Source organism: Silene latifolia, chromosome 11, assembly GCF_048544455.1.
Source record: "Silene latifolia isolate original U9 population chromosome 11, ASM4854445v1, whole genome shotgun sequence".
NCBI lineage: Eukaryota > Viridiplantae > Streptophyta > Magnoliopsida > Caryophyllales > Caryophyllaceae > Silene > Silene latifolia.
In genome coordinates, this window is record NC_133536.1 from 144,123,267 (window position 1) to 144,140,670 (window position 17,404).

Consider the following 17,404-nt stretch of genomic DNA (forward strand, 5'->3'; position numbering starts at 1 on the left):
ACCTTTGTTGATTGAGTGAACTTATGCATAGTAAGTGAGGTTGGATTGTATGTTGAGGGATATTATGGTTGAACATGACTTGGAAATCTTGAGTTGATAAATAAATGAGATTGAATGGTGGAATAGTGAGAAAGCAATTGAGGTATCTAAGGTTAGAATAAAATATGTAAATTGAATTCAAGGATTGACGAGAATTGATAGATGATAGCAAAGATTTATGAAATAGGAATATAAGAAGATATTAGGTTGAATTTGAGGTGACCAAGGAGAATTGAGGGTGCAATATGTCTAGTAAGGGTCGTAGTGAGAAATGTATGGCGAAACTATTCGAAAGTCAGTGTACATGTGTGATATGGTAAGTTATGATCATATTATTATGCCGACGTCGTCCTTTTTAGGAGGATGTTATTTTGTGAGACAAAGAGACGAGATTGCCCTTTTAAAGTCGAGTTTTCGGGGAATGTTATTTGTGAGACAAAGTTGTGGATTTAGTATTACCAAGCTTGGTTTTCGCGGTGATAAGAGTAAGAGTGTGGCATATAATATTTGAGGATTTAATCATATTGTTGAGATACTTGATCTTTGGTGTTATATAGGGTAACCGTTTAATTTAAGTATGCATGCATGACGTGTGAAAGTAGTTGGTGAAATTCTGTCCTATGAGCGGTAGTATAGATGTTGTTTGTGCAGTTGCCACCCAATCGTCAAGTGAAACACCTACGGTGTACATCGTGATCTAGTTGTAGTGCCTAATTGAGTGATGAAATAGGAAAGCTTGGGAACGAGTTAGAGAATGAAAACATTCTTCCCAGGTGGCACTCGATCGAGTGCACCCTGCACTCGACCGAGTGGCCGCCTACAACAAATGAGCAGGTCTATGCCTTTCAACAATTTAGGCAAGGAGGCTCCTATTACAATAACCAAGCTGGAGTTCATCGTAACTTGAGATGGATTAGTCAAAATATTTTGAATCCTACACCTCCACCGCAACAACAAGTTTATGCACCGCCTCATAAAAAACAACAACAACAAGGCTTTCAAAAGCCTCTATCTTTCCCACTGCCGCAACAAGGTGCCTCTTCTAGTGGCATAAGTGATATAGACGAGTTGAAGTCGATGGTGCAATCATTGAAAATTCAATTGCAAAAGAGTGACCAAGCGAAAGGTGCTTCCATTAACTCACTTGAATCAAGCCTCAAGGCAACCCGGTCATTTACCATCACAACCTGATGATACGTGCATTTTATATAGTCTTTTTAGGCCTTTTTATGCACGTATTTCTATGCTATTGTCGTAGTTTATGCTACGAAATGCCCCGAATATGCTACTTTGGTGTGTTTTGTTCTATTTGCAGGAATGGACCATAAAGTAGTAGAATCAAGCCGTTTATCGTCCGTTTTGCATGCATTTGGAGGAAGAGTGAATTTGGAGTGGAAATATTGCTGTCTCGGGATGCGTGAAGCCGTTTCGGGAGCTAAAAGACAAGTCAAAGCTGAAACTAACGAGATTATAAGCTGCTGAAGTCATATTTCACTCGATCGAGTACTTTACTAGTCGATCGAGTGGTTTTAGATCAAATAATAAGTCGATCGAGTACTTATTCAAGTTGATCGAACAGTGTCTATTTAGTGTTTATTCGATCGAGTATATTTTTCAGTCGATGGAATGGTTTGAGTTCAGGTTTACTCGATCGAGTAGTTTTAAACCACTCGATCGAGTGTAATCGCTCATGGGTTGGGCTTTTTAGTTTTATTTCGTCATTAGGTCAAATAAATCCTATTTTCTTATAAATAGGAAGGTAGGACGTCTCTCTTCTCTTCTCTTCTCTCCCACATCTCTTATCATTCGAATACACTGTTTTCATTACTTTTTGCTCTGCTTCTCATTTTCCGGATCTTTTCCACTGTAACTTTCTTTCTTTCCCTCTTATCTTTTATTTAATTAATGCTTATTGTTCTTCTACCCTTTATTCTTGTTCTTCATTTATTTATGTCTAGCTAATTACCCTGCTAGGATTAGGTGATTCGATGGACTATCGTTAATTGCTAGTTAGGTTATAGATTTGTCGTTGTTGTTTAAGTCTATCTTGCTAATCACTGCTATATTTGTATCCTGCTAGTTGAGTCCACACAATTAGCCTTTTAATTTTGGTAAGCCTTGACCTAGACCGGAAGGTTTGAAGGGGTGAGACCTGCAGTGAGCATTAGGGCACTTTTGTTAGGGCGGAAGCTAAGCTATTAGTGTTTTAGGGCGAATTGAGACCGGAAGGAGATATTCGTTGCCCCTTAGACCGATACAACTGACTGATCTGTGACCTTAGCCGCAATTGACTGACGTTCATCGATGACCCGACATCCTAGTTCCCTTTTCTTATTGTTAATTTCTCTTGTCTTTATCTCTCTTGCCTTAGTCTCTTTAGTTTAGTTAAAACAACCAAAACCCCCACACTGTGACATTAGACAGACCGAGTAGAAAAGTGAATAGTGACCGCCTCCATGTGGAGATCGACCCTACTTACCGCTGACTTCTGTTAGTTGTACTTTTTCCTCTCCCAATTGGCAGTTTTGACGGCTGGAGCTTCAAAACGGGCTATAAGTTGGGAGACGGACGTCATCTTGGCTAAAGAATCGAAGGTACTCAACCCTTCCCTTCGTTAATCTTTCTCTGAAATCTGTCTAATAGACCTGTAGACCTATCAAAACAGCACTAAAGAAAACGATAAAAACTGCCTCAAGGAATAAATCCTTTGAGGCTAGAGACAGACAAAAATAAACAGATAAACAAGCCAATTGCCTCGCCGGTAACGGCGCCAAAATTTGATACGGTCGTTTCTGTACCAAAAATAATACCTTAATATAACTAACAGAAGCTAGCAGCAAGCAGGGTCGATCTCCACAGGGAGGCAAGGTATCTATCTGTAGTCCGTCTATCTATGTCACAATCACTAGTAGAAAAACCCCCTATAATGGCGGTCATAAATGGCCTTTTTATGGCGGTTTTTATAAATTATGGGTGCGCCGTATATCACGGGGTTGTTTAGCCTTTACGGCGGTTGTACAACCGCCACAATAGCTTAGCTACAGTGGCGGTTTTTCAACAAAACCGCCATTATAGGGTTAGATTAAACGACGGTTCTTACACAAGAACCGCCACTGTAACTCATATATAGTGGCGGTTATTGTTTGAAAAACCGCCAACATAGGTATTTAAATAATATCATATTGCACCACTATAGGTAAGCACAACGACGGTTGTTTTAATAGAACCGTTGTAAAAGGTAAAAAAAACGACGGTTGTTGTTACAGAACCGCCATTATAGGTAATTATAACGTCAGTTGTTTGGCGAAGAACCGCCATTAAAGGCAAAATATTTTTGAAATATTTAATATTTTCACGCCGTTTCTGAAGGAACCGTCGTAAAAATTATTTATATTTTTTTTTAAAATAATAATTAATTTTCTACGGAAATTTCAGCAGCACCTCCCCATAAATTTGATAATTCCAAATATTATATGAACACAATAAGACCTGTCAAAAGAAATGTAACCACATTTATAGTATTCCTAACAACACACGTCCAACAACAAACTTACATCAATCTCGCATCACATCCAACATAAAAATAACATCAATATCATTATTATCAAAGATGCATATCCAAGTGTATGAAAAATGCATGCCTTAGTTGATAAACTAATCTATAAGTTCTCTAAACATTTAGTAGCCCACTCTTCTTTGATCTCATAAATATCGCCACTTGACATGCTTGATTCCTCCATAAGCTATAGTTAACAAATAGGTTAATTAGTAAGAATATAAATCAACAACTAGCTAGATAAATAAATCATACCAAGAACGGAAAGAAGATATACCTTCAAAAATTCTTCTTCCTTTTTACTTGAAAAGTAAAAAGTTATGTTATACATCCATTTCATAACATAATAACCACACTCGTAATCCTTTGGTTGTTGAGGACACTAAAATTTATAGAAAAAATATGATATTAGTTATGTAATATATAAAATGTAATTATAATTCAAAGTTAGTTGTTAAAATATAGGAGATCATATTTCACTTACCAAGATGTCATCTTTGATGATGAGTTTATTATTCTTTCTATCGAAATTTCGCCTTCCGCCTTGCATGCAATGTATTGACCAAGCGTTTTGGAGTCTTTTTTTTATGTCCAATCTCTTTGGATTTTTTCGATCCGAATCCAAAATATAAATAGTGTTTAACCCCAAGCATGTAACGATCAACATCCAATGGTTGCTACACATATAAGTTCATTTGTTGGAATTACTATCATTAAATAACCCTTAATAATAGTTTGGAGTATTATCATTAAATAACCCTTAATAATAAATCTTATATTATTAAAGTAATAAATTAAAAACAAATAAAATTATTACCTCTCATGAAATGCGCCAATGATGTAATTCTTTTCATCTTGAATCTTCCAAACATGAACAATATAATCTTCACATTCTCGCCCCCTATGCATATATTCACAAAGTTTCACCGGACACATGTATCCTACCAGTTTTGTTGCTTCGCTTTCAGTAGCATATTGATATAAGAAACTACATTGATTATATTAGCAAAGAAAGTATGAGTGAACGAATAATAATACATAACGAACAAGTACAAAAAGTCCAAGCATACGAAAAAATATAAGGTTTTATATAAATACATACCTTTCCAAAATTTGAAGCATAACAACATTTAGCCATTTATTTCTGAACATCTGCCTAATCTCGACAATCGTCAAAAAGCTCCTTGTGCTACCTTCTTTATAATTATAAACGGACTCATCTATCACCATCTCGATTGTGGCATTTTTCGACAAGGAACACAACTTAAATTCTAAAGAACAACAAAAAAAACCTAGTTTCTCAACCTCTTCTGTAACACCCGCGAATTTTCCATTTTGACATTTATAATTTAATTAACCATTCTATGGTCTTATTTATATTTTAAATTATTTAATTTAATTAATTTCATTATTAAACATGATTTTTATAAATATTATATTTTTAAAGCTTAAGTTATACAAAATAAATATTTTGGTCGGATAATAATGGTAATAATAATAATATTCTCCGTCTTGAGTTGTAGTGGGCTTGAGACGTAAATTCATGTGTATATCGACTCAATTTTGCTTATTGGGCCTAGTATGACCAATGGACTCACCTACTACTCCTTCCTCCTCATCAAAATAATGAGGGAAACCCTAACCCCTCCTCCTTCCTCACAATTTCAGCAACACCACCACAAACACAAACACCATTTGCATACTCTCCTCTTACAAATCTTCAAAACACCATAACTTGCTCAATTCTTATCCGAATCAAGTGATTTTCGCGTCTATCTCTTCCTCTCATCGCCCTCCATCTTTCTAGGTAAGAAAAGATCCGACTTTCCTCCTTATTTAGGGCTGTCGACCCATATTACACATGGTACCCTTTTTCTAGTTTCGATTCTTAGTCTTAATTTGTGTTTTCTCATGTCTAGGAGAAAGATTAGTTAACCCGGAAGTGGATTCTTGAAAGGTAGATGAGTATATTGTGGATTTAAGTGCAAAAAGGTAACGTTGATGGGTTACTCGACATTATGTCAAATTTGTGTGTTTATATGTTGTAGTTTGTTCATGTGTATGTTAAAGTTTGAATCTTTTCTTGTTTCACATGTTTGTTGTTGAATGAGTTTGTATGAGAAACCATCTCATGGTTAGTTGAAGGAATTTCCAATCCTTTGGGTTACATGAATGTTTATATGGATGAATTAGTAAAGAAACCATCTTATTCATGCTTAATAATTGTGTTTAATTATGTCACGAATTTGTTAGTTTGGAATTGTTTGAATTTGAATCGAACCTTGTGTTTTAATCCCTCTTTTATGCTTTGATTTCACCCTTAATACTTGTATAAAGTTGCTTGGGTAACATATGGTGGAATTAGGATTGTATTGGCATGATAAAAAAATGATTTGGGGATGAAGGTGAAGTTGTTGTGTCGTGCAAATCCGCATCTAGGCGCAGGCTGCGCACCTCGGCGCAGGCTGCGCACTCAGCCTGGACCAGTTTTCTTAAAATGGCCATAACTTTTTCGTTACTTGTTTCTTTGAGGCTTATGACCAACCGTTAGAACCGTAAGAGGATAAGCTATCACCTCCAACTGGTTTCACCTCATTATCATGTATAGAACTCAAGTTATGACCGTTTGAAGTTGACCCTTGTTGTAGTCGAGTACTAAACTTGTTGTTATAGATTGGGTTTTGAGTTTCTTGTTGGGTATGCATCTTAACTTTGGTTCTAATGCTTGTGTATGATGTGTTGAGACTCTTTTATCATGGGAGTACTTGATGTTTCTTATACCTTTATACTTATGCATGCTTCACATGAATTGTTTACGTTATGTTTGTGCAATCTTTTCCACTCGTATTTGTGACCCAAGTGCGACGACTTACATTGTGTGACGACTAGACTTTCCCTATTTACCCCTTTCGGACCTTTGGTCACGAGTGTGAGCCATGTTTCCGGATTGGGTTATCTTTCCTTCTTTGGACCTTTGGTACGAGTGCGTGCCATGTTTCCGAATTAGGATATCCTTCCGCCTTTCTTCGGACCTTTGGATACGAGTGCGTGCCATGTTTCCGATTAGAGGTTACTCGACCTTTGGATACGAGTGCGTGCCATGTTTCGAGTCTTGGATACGATTTGGTATCGTTTGTCGAATCGGGTGTCGCCCATCCCGAGAGTCTGGATCCAGGTTTAGACTAGGACCGTATTATGATCGTCGTCCTACCAAGAGGTTGGAGTCTAGGGGTCTGTCTTGTTTGAGTCAAAGCCTTTGTAAATGTCTTGCTGATTACGGTCATTGTCGTGTTCTTATATACGAGAGTGCACGTCTTCTATGATTGTTTGTGAGAGTCTTGGTCCTATCGGATACTAGTGGTGAGATGCAAGCCCCTAGTTGCGATATGATCGCCGGGATTGATGTTCCCATCCGTTCTTATGGTGAGATGCAAGCCATAAGTATGAATGTGACATTAGTAGCCACGTCCCGTGCTATGGTTGTTAAGAGGTTTTCAAGTAATGGCTATTGGTTTCCATCCATGTATTTTCTATTCAATTGATCCGTTGTTTACCTTCTTCATATGATTCGATGTCTAATCTCATATCCATGTTTTGGGTTACATTGAATGCATGTTTAATATAATGTACCATGCCTATCTCATTAAGAATGCAATGTGCCTATCTCATTATGATTATCGTTTATATTCCCTTGTTCATATTATTCAAGTATGATGCATGATCAATATGTTTAATTAAGTTCTTGCTTATGTGCATTTTGACATATTGTGGCTGGGAGAACCCTGAGTTACTCCCCACTGACTGTGGCGTTCATGTTTACATGAATGACAGGTTTGTGATGCAGATTATGGGGAAGACGTGTGAGCTAGCGAGAACGTTGAACCTTGGACCTTAGTTATAGTTTGCCTAGACTCACCTATAGTTAGACTTGTGTTTATTCGTGGGATATCTTTTCCCCAACGCACTCCGTTTTTAATTGTAAAACTTATTCATCTTACTTTTCATTTTCGTTTGATCACTTATGGTGGATTTCACACTTTAAACTTTAAAGGTTTTAAAAATCCCTTATCTTTCCGCTTAGATTTAATAGTTCTTTTGATGCCTCATCGAGGGGTGTCACATCTTCCGCGCTTAGAGGTGTAACGTCGTCTTGTTCTTCACCACATGACGCCTTATTATTACCTTTTACCATAGCCTTTTCAACGGACTTAGCATTTAAAATAAAAACAAGTTAAATTAGACAAGTGAAGTAATATAGCAGTAACCCTAAGCTATAAAAACGATAGATAAATTAACAAGCTCGAAACACATAAACTAATCTCAATAGTGCTTAAAGAATGTTGGGCAGAACAAAACAATGACGAAATACAAGAATGAATACAAAGAGACCACTTATTTTGCCCAACAATGAAGAAAACACGAATTCTGTTCATAGATAATATGTGTAATTGTTGGTTATATTGGTAGTTAAAACCGAGTTTAGAGTATTTTGAGAAGTATTGCCATAGATTAGAGTATTCATATTAAATAACCCTATAAGAAATGATGATACTTACTTGCTTTCGAACTTTATTAGGGGACTCGCCCGTGTTTTTGGACGTGTTCTTGGAGTTTTCTTTTCTCTTAGGCTTTCGAGTCTTAGAATTGACCTTAATAATAAGAAAAAAAGTTCATGGACAACGTAATATTAGCACATTAGTATATACTTTAATGGGTTTTTCTCATGTGTACCCCTTAATTTTTATGTTTTCTCATGTGTACCCCGTAATATTAGCACTTTAGTATATACTTTAATGGGTTTTTCTCATGTGGGTTCAGTCAAGTTGGAAGGCAAAGTCCAAGTCATAAGTCATCAGCTATCTGAGGAGTTAACAGAAGAATTGACGTTTTAAATTTTAATGGTCACGGATGCGATTAGTTATAAAGCACAAGGGGTATGAGCGAGAATTGTGAAAAAGAAGGGTTATATGTCAGATTATGGCCTTATGGGTTCATTCTAAATTCACTAAATTCACGATATTTTTAAGAGAAGAAAGTAAGAATAAATTTTGTGTACTTACCTAGTTTTCTTCTAATAAAATCAATGATTTGGGCCATTGAGCAAAGCTACCATGTGCATCGCCGACCATTAAGAATCCAATCCACGGCAACGGAAGTGGTACATCCCCGCGTATGACTTTGTCGATGCAAACATGAGCGTTCTCCATGGTTAACAGTTTGTTGTGTACCATTTTACCCTCTACCCATGGGAAAACCATTCCTTCAGCAACAACGGTGAACTCCTTGTTCACATATACAGCAAGCCGACAACGAACAGATTCATATGATCATTAACATGATCAATAATATGAACATTTACGATCCATTAACATGATCATCCATTCTTGTACGAGAAAATAGAATTTGGATGCAAAAATAAGGTGAAAAACAAAGATAATCAACTACTTCAGACAGAAGCAACAACATCAAGAAGCCTGACCAGGAGGTTTCTTTATCGTCATGACATAACTTTTACACACTACAAGCTTTCACATTGTACATTGAAATATAATAAATTCAATGAAAAAAAATTGGTAAATAAATATGTTGATATTACCTTTAATTCAACAAAAGGGTCAATTTGATGAGTAGAAATTTGATGAGTAGAATGACAGCTACTATGATCTCTTCGATGCATTGATGGATCCTGTAATGAACCTCCAGTAATAACATCTATATGAGACATTTTTCCAATCAATTCCGCCCATTTCTTCTCCATCAGCACGTTCACTTCATCCATGGTTTCTCTCTTAGCCTCCTCCTTTGCTTCCCTCTTTACCTTTTCAATAAGCAATTGAATATCATCTTTAGAATAATTCTTTCCGTTAGTACTTCGACTTGCCGGTTTTCCAAAATATTTCTGGAGACCAACAAAACCTCCGACACCTCTTGTTCTGCCATTGTGTTCCGGCTTTCCTAATGCTTTGGTCAATGCATCTTCGAGTCTTGTAGGAACAAACTCTCATGTCTTCTCTTTTTCCTTCCAATGTTTCTAAAAATATAGTTTACAAAATTAATCAAGACTATGAAATTTAATTAAATAAAAGCTTTAATAAGAAATTTAACAGAGTTCCTATCAAATTACAGAGTTGACTCATGTTTGATTGTCTGCGAGCAGGAAGCCAGGAACAATGTCTACCACAGAGGATCCTGTGAAATTACTCGAAAACAATGATCAAATTCCAAAGTTTCCTGAGTTGTCGGCTATCTCCTGTGCGGTTGTACCATCTAAGGATCTGAGGTCGATCCTTGAACATTTATTGCCAAGAGTCAACAATTCCTTCATATACAGTGGCATGATTAAAGACAATATCAATTTTATTAAATTGCTCCCAATACTCACAGTGCTTACAAACGAACACTGCTGACTAATTATTAAAGAGAACCTTGCTCAAATCCAGTAGCCACTGAGTAACCATCAATGACTCACTGAGATGCAACAATTAATTCATAATTCATTCTGATATTTATACTAAATTACTGAACAATAAAATTTACTTACGTATTCTTCTATCACGTTCAGTGTTTGAGGTAGAGGAGCATTAGATGATGGAGTATGTGCTTTAATCCATAAATAACCCCGATCATTGATGCGTTTAGTTACTGAACTAAACACTTCTTTGACAAGAAGGGGATCAGCATCATCATTATCCAATTTCTTTTGCCTAAGTTCTTGCACAAGTTCTTCTTTGTACCATTTTTCTCTCTTTGCGGCATATCCAGATCTTCCCAAAAAATGTGGATGCTTGTTATGCCTTTGGGAGGCCTGAGCCTTTGCACTTTTTTCCTACAATTTGGTCACATATAATTTTGCATCACAATACAAATTACTTTCTTTAAACACTAAATAACTTAACTATTACATTAATCAATACTCACCAAGAAGCTCTTATCCCTGCGTTGTTTTTTAAATTCTTTCCAAACATCTGGCTTAATTTGATCATATTTACCAACAGGAGTATCGCCGACTACTTTTTCATCCTTATGTTTCATGGTCTTGGTAATGTAAGTGCGTGTTAATGTAAACCTGAATTCTCTGAATGCTTTTGACATAATCTTTAGAACATCCGTTTTATTCGTGTCATCTTTAATCTTCCATGTGATCTACACAAGAAAAATAAAAATAATATCTAACCGATAATAAATCTCATACCAAACTCAGTAAGACAAAAACTAAACATTCAAATTATCAAATTTATTTGTTTTTCATACCTTTACTTCTTTCCAAAGTGTTTCTTTTTCGCCCAATGGTACCTTTCTCCAATCATTGTATGTGATCTTGATATTTTTAGCTAAAACTCCGATGTCAGTGACAAATTTGTCATGGTATTTCCCCACTGGCTGACCATACTCATTAAAATCAATAGACAGGTCTGTTGGATTTACTTCTTTTAAGTTCTTTCCAATTGTCACGCCTCTCGTTTTTTTCTCTGGACCAGAGTCATTGACCTCATTTTCACTCATCTCATTTTCACTCATGTCGAGCACCTGAAATAAATAGAAATTTATTAAAAAACAGAAAGTGGACACCATGGCTATTCAGTTTATAAATGCACAATTGTTACTGCTACAGAGAGCCAAGATAAAAGATGCAGGGAAAAATAAAGGACATGTGGAACTCCTGGCTTGCTTACTGATAATCTGAATCTATATAGTTAAAGAGGTTAATGTTAGAGCATATCCAACAACGCCAGTACACTAAAAAGTTAATTGTCACTCATACTGCCTCATAGTAATATGCCTCAGGTGCATCATGTGTATATGAAAAACTCTGTATGGTCTGAGTATCAACCTGCTGCTATGAATGGATTCGTGACAGGAAAAATCAGGTTGAGTGGTATAGGTCTATTAGGTGTCCTATGGCGCAACCCAAGCACTCTTTTATTTCTTGGTTGGTCTCTCATCGTGCCCCGATCTTTGAAAGATAAGCCGATGCGACTCCAGTTCTTTGCTTTGCCGATGATCTGTCTTCTTTGCATCCGTCATCTTCTTCTTGAGACTTATATTCATTTGATGGAGACTTGCCATTTCAGTGAGTCTGTTTTGCAATTGATTTGTTGTTGGCTAGGGACTGATCTACTGCACACTAACATTCTGAATGTTATGGCTTATAAGTTATGATCATGCTAAATTGCTAAGTACTATTTCTACTGTGGAAGTGTGAAAAATCAGTAGGGTTTATATTCTTCTAATTCGCTCAAAATGGATATAGGCATATAGCTATCCAACTATCCGTCCATGTCAGACTTGAGAAGTTCGCACCTTGATCAGTTTCTTGTGGACATTAATTGTTTAGGGTCTGGACCTGAAAGTTGTAGATAATGTTGAAGAGGCCGAATATATGGAAGAGTTAGTCAGCCTGCAGAAGATGGAGCAGACTCCGGAAGAGTTAGTCGGCCTGTGGATATAGCTCTGACTATTCAAAGGATGCTTCAGAATAGATTTATTGAATGTAAACCTCGAGTTATCAGTACTAAGGATAGCTTATGGTTGTGTAGGATGCAATTTCTTTAAATATGAGCTTGAAAATTTGTAATGTGGAAAATACATGTTGACATATAATTGCGGTTTTATAATGAAAAGCTTACATTTTAGCGAAAAAAAATGCCTCATAGTAATAAACTGGCCCTGGATACAGTGAAGACAAAGATTACTAGTGTCTGGTTCAGGCTATTTATTATGTTGTTCAGGCAATTTATTGATGACATGAATATCTGATCTTTTAAAAAGAAAAACAACTATTTCGGGTTATCAAACCATATTCCCTCGTCATGATCTTCACGCAAATAAGTTTCATCACGTATTACTTGCAGATTTTGGTAGTTTGTAGAAATAGGAGAAGGTTCATCAAGTTGGTCGTATTCTTCTTCATCAACAACACCATCCACCCCGAGAATGCACCTTTTACCATAAAGGACAATTGAACGTTTATTGTCCAAAGGATCTTCCATAAAGAAAACTTGTTTCGCTTGAGATGCAAGTATAAAAGGATCATCAATATGGCTAATAACATTGAAGTCAACCAAAATAAATCCCATGTCATCAACCTGGACGCCTTTCTCACTGTCAGCCCATTTACATCGAAATAAGGGTACAGAAAAATCCACATAATCAAGCTCCCATATATCAAAAATTACCCCGTAATACGATCGTGTTATATCCACTGGTTGCTTACCCCTTCCAACATATTCTACCGATGATGCAACAACTGTAACTCCACTATTCTGCATTGTACTTTTCGGATCTTGACGACTTGTGTAAAAGCAGAACCCATTGATATCATATCCTTCATAAGAAGAAATGTTAGCCTTTGGTCCATTTGCTAACCATCTAAAATTGTCACTAATCTTGGGTGTTTTCTTTGATAACTCTGTCATTACCATTTCTTTAAACCACTGTCAAAAACATCGATTTTGTTCACTTATTAACCAAGCTTCACGTTTATTTGGATATTGTCTTTTCAATATGGCAAAGTGATTCTCTAAATATGGATGAACCTCCGTCATGTGTTGCAAAACATACATATGGGCCTTGTCAAATAAAGCACGATCAACGGTAATGACATTTTTTCCTAAAGTACCCTTCCCTTCAAGCCTTCCTTCATGTCGAGATGTAGGAAGTCCAAGAGGTTGCACATTATTCAAATAATCATGGCAAAATCCAAGTGTCTCAGAAGCAACCGTTGCTTCAATAATACTGCCTTCAGGACGATATCGATTCTTCATTCGTCTCTTATAGGTTCCCATCTCTCGCTCCATCGGCCACATGCTTCTCTGAAATACCGGTCCACAAAGTTTTATCTCTCTCACCAGGTGAACAATTAAGTGAACCATAATGTCAAACAAACTAATTGGAAAGTACATTTCAAGCTCACAAAGTATCACAACAACATCGGCTTGTAAATCATCCAAAGAATCTGGATCAATGTCTTTCGCGTTTATTGCATTAAAGAATTTACAAAGCTTTGTGATGACTTGTCTGACATGCTTAGGCAAAACAGATCGGATAGCTACAGGCAATAGTTGGGTTAACAAAACATGGCAATCATGAGATTTCAATCCCACTAACTTCAAATCCTTCATTGAAACAAGGCTACTTATGTTGGAGGAATATCCATGCGGCACCTTCACTCCCTTTAAAGATTCACACAGCACCTTCTTCTCATTTCTGGACAAAGTCGTGCAAAATAGAGGGTAAGTAGGTACGCTTCCCCTTCTGAATTGGATTTTCTTCGAAACGACCCCTAGCAACCATGTCATGTCTCGCTTTTACACCATCTTTAGTTTTATTAGGCATATTCAACAAAGTGCCAATAATACTATCAAACACGTTCTTTTCTACATGCATGACGTCAATACAATGCCTAACCGACAAATGCTTCCAATAAGGTATGTCCCAAAATATGGACTTCTTTGTGTGATATACACCGTTTGGTGGAGGTTTGTACGATTTTCCATACTCTGTACGTATGTTTTTAACCCGTGCGTGATACTGTTTTCCACTTAGAACTAAAGGGGCTGACCGGTGTTCAGTTTTACCATAGAATGCCTTCTTCCTCTTACGATATGCATGGCCCAGGTCAAGCCCTCGACGATGACACATGTACACATGTTTCCCAGAGTGCTCCAACCATCAGACTCGGTGTCATCACCACATACAGGACACCCCTTATCGGTCTTCAGCCTATAACCCGAGAGGTTACCAAACGCAGGGAAGTCATTGATAGTGCAGTACAACATAGCACGCATTTGAAATTTTGAACCGCTGGCTGCATCAAACACCTCCACTCCAATATTCCACAACATTTTCAAATCCTCTATCAGTAGCTCTAGATACACGTCAATATCATTACCCGGTTGTTTAGGACCTGATATTAACATGGTCAATAAAATGTATTTGCTCTTTGTAGTAAGCCAAGGAGGGAGATTGTAAATTATCAACATTATTGGCCAAGTACTATGTTGGGTACTTAGAGTTCCGAAAGGATTAATTCCGTCAGTGCAAAGCCCTAATCTTAAATTTCTAGGTTCACTACCAAATTCCGGGAAATCTCTATCGATTGTCCTCCACTGAGGAGCATCGGCGACATGTCGTAACTTGCCATCTTTCTTCCTCCCTTTGTCATGCCATAACATATACTCTGCATCTTTCGGATTTGCAAACAAACGCTTAAACCATGGTATTATTGATAAATACCATAAGGTCTTTGTCGGACCCCCTTTTTTACGACCTTCTTTAAGCTTATACCTTGAATTCTTGCATCGTGGGCACTCATCTAAGTCGTTGTAGTCTTTACGGTACAAAATGCAGTCACTCGGGCATGCATGGATTTTTTGGTAATTCGTAGCGAGGGGACACAGCACTTTCTTACATCGATAAGTGTTAGTAGGAAGCTCATTACCTTTCGGCAACATATCGGATAAGAGTCTCAATAAAGCAGTAAAACTTTTATCGCTCCACCCGTTCCCAGCTTTTAAGGTGTACAACTTCAACACCGCTGATAGACGGGTAAATTTAGAGCAACCCGGAAATAACGGCTTTTTTGAATCAGCAACCAGCATTTGAAAAATTTCCGGACAATCAACAAAATCTTTTTCAAGATCATCCATCATCTGATTGACATTATCACACTCCTTATCTTCACTATGCTCATTAACCTCATTGTTATTACAATCCTCTCCAATTACCTCAAAATCAACCATAATATTATCAACTTGTTTCTCAACATTTACGGCGTTAGGACAATTAGGAATATCATTCTCTTTCTCTCCGTGCCATATCCACACAGTATAATTTGGTTTAAACCCCTTTAATATCAAATGTTCTCGCATTTCACTTCCAGAATTCACCTTCTTTCGATTCTTACATGCACTACACGGGCACATGAGTTGTGCATCATCCCCTTGTTGTCTTTGATGTTCAACTGCTTGAGTAATAAATTCATGGAGCCTTTCAAGATACTCAAAATCACGCTTTCCATACATCCAACTTCGATCCATGCTATAATTAATTCAAACATATATATCGTGAAATTAGTAACAATTATTTAATAGTGTAGGAGTTTCTTTATATTAATTCAAAAACTAGGGTTTCGTAATTTCTGGGCAAATTTCAATCTTTCTTTTTCTGTCAACTTGGATCTTATATGTGTTTATTGGGTTAAGTAGACTAGAAGTTTAGTCATTATACACTTTGATTGTGTCAATTTTGATGTTTAAGTCCCTTTAAGATGGCTTTCAATTCGAGCTATTGAGATTGTGCTACGTAGATATCCGACAATATTTTTGATGTTCCTGGACACCCATTAAATAAGTTTAGATAGGTAATATTTCTAAATCAATGTTTTTCATTATTTGGATAACTAATGTTGAGTAATTGTTTTCAATGTTGGATACTCCCTTCATTCCAAACATTTGTTTACCTTTTATATTCATCGTGAGAAATATTTTAATCAAAGGTAAACAAATGATTGAGATGAAGAGTGTATAGTATTGAACACAAACTAAGCATGCTATCCTGTTCTTTTTCAGCCACTCACTCAATTATATAACCAAAGCAAATTTCTACATGGAGAAGCTAAATATTGAGAATGGCTATGAGTAATATCATATACTACCTTTTAAAATTCCTTATTTTAAGTTTTTTATGTACTTCAATACTGATGAAATATTGTAGGAAAAAAATACAAGGTACATTGAATTATTCAGCTCACTTCACTATTTTTTTGCTTAAATTCAAGATTGAAAAAAAAAAAGAAAATTAAGCAAATTCATATTGCCAATAAACACATATTACACATTTTCAAAATTATTAGAAAATTCCCATAATTGTAACTTCTTTTATTATTTCCCTTAGATGGTCATTTTTATAATTAATGATACACAATTAAACAAATCTTATGTCCTCCAAGAACTACTCAATGCACGCACAAAAGCAAGTAAAAAAGCTCAAGGACTTGAAGAGGAATTGAAAGAGTTTATTCCAATGGAGCTATTAGATTTCAAAAGTAATATGGCTTTGTATGTTAGAAGTAACTTCAATGTAGTGACATCTTTATAAAGACTTCCAGCTTTCCATCTTATTCAGTTGCACGGGATTGTGAAAAGCTACTGTATAAGAGTTTAAATACGTATTTTAATTGTGTGCTTTTGGTTGAATAAGGATTTCTCTCCGTTTTACAGATTGTATTTTGTACTATTAAATGGTGATATATTCAGTTTGATAATTAGTTCATTTATAAATTGCCTCCATAATTCCTTGATGATGATTACAATGTAAGAAGCTTCAGGTTGACAAAACGTTTTTTACGCCTCTAGCTACTGACGCCAATTGAGCTAGGATATATTTTCTAATTCAATTTTATTATTGGGTATTTTGACGGTAATTAGCTACGGAAAATTGATGCTTTGCTACTGAAAATTCGGACTCTAAACAGACTTTCCCTTGTATTGTATGGATGCAAACTTTAGCTAAAGAATGTGAGAAGGAAGGCCAAATGACTAATTCAATCATCTCGACCAAGATCCCTTTCCTAGACCAAGATCATACACTGATACTGTGTAGGCTCTTGATTAAAGATCCTATAGTTATCAAGTTTTAACTTCAGAAGCGTATGCCATGTCTGTTTATTTTTCTTTGCCTGAAGTTCTTATTCCACTGTAGCACTAATCTCCTCCATCCAAGGACATTTCTTTAATACCAATGTCTGATTTCTACATAAGTTAGAAGGATCAAGGAATCAAAGTAGCCTTCTTTTCTTCCTATTAGAAA

At 36.3% G+C, this 17,404-nt stretch overlaps 2 protein-coding genes and 1 long non-coding RNA gene across 3 annotated transcripts; 1 reads left to right on the plus strand and 2 right to left on the minus strand.

Moving 5' to 3' along the window:
- Positions 1-3,662: 3,662 nt before the first annotated feature.
- On the minus strand, positions 3,663-4,582 carry LOC141615113 (ubiquitin-like-specific protease 1C). The gene is made up of 4 exons (XM_074433652.1): positions 4,413-4,582; positions 4,080-4,272; positions 3,873-3,977; positions 3,663-3,782 (listed from the first exon to the last, which is right to left on the minus strand). Exons 1-4 carry the CDS (start codon positions 4,529-4,531, stop codon positions 3,699-3,701), a joined length of 501 nt encoding a protein of 166 aa, XP_074289753.1. The 5' UTR covers positions 4,532-4,582; the 3' UTR covers positions 3,663-3,698.
- Positions 4,583-5,313: 731 nt separating this feature from the next.
- LOC141615114 (uncharacterized) lies at positions 5,314-7,682 on the plus strand. The gene is made up of 3 exons (XR_012529632.1): positions 5,314-5,402; positions 5,515-5,587; positions 7,427-7,682. It is a non-coding gene; the product is annotated as an uncharacterized LOC141615114 (long non-coding RNA).
- A 6,460-nt stretch (positions 7,683-14,142) lies between these two features.
- On the minus strand, positions 14,143-15,633 carry LOC141614102 (uncharacterized). Its single transcript, XM_074432857.1, has one exon. The coding sequence runs from the start codon at positions 15,631-15,633 to the stop codon at positions 14,143-14,145; it is 1,491 nt and encodes a 496-aa protein (XP_074288958.1).
- Between the last annotated feature and the right edge of the window lie 1,771 nt (positions 15,634-17,404).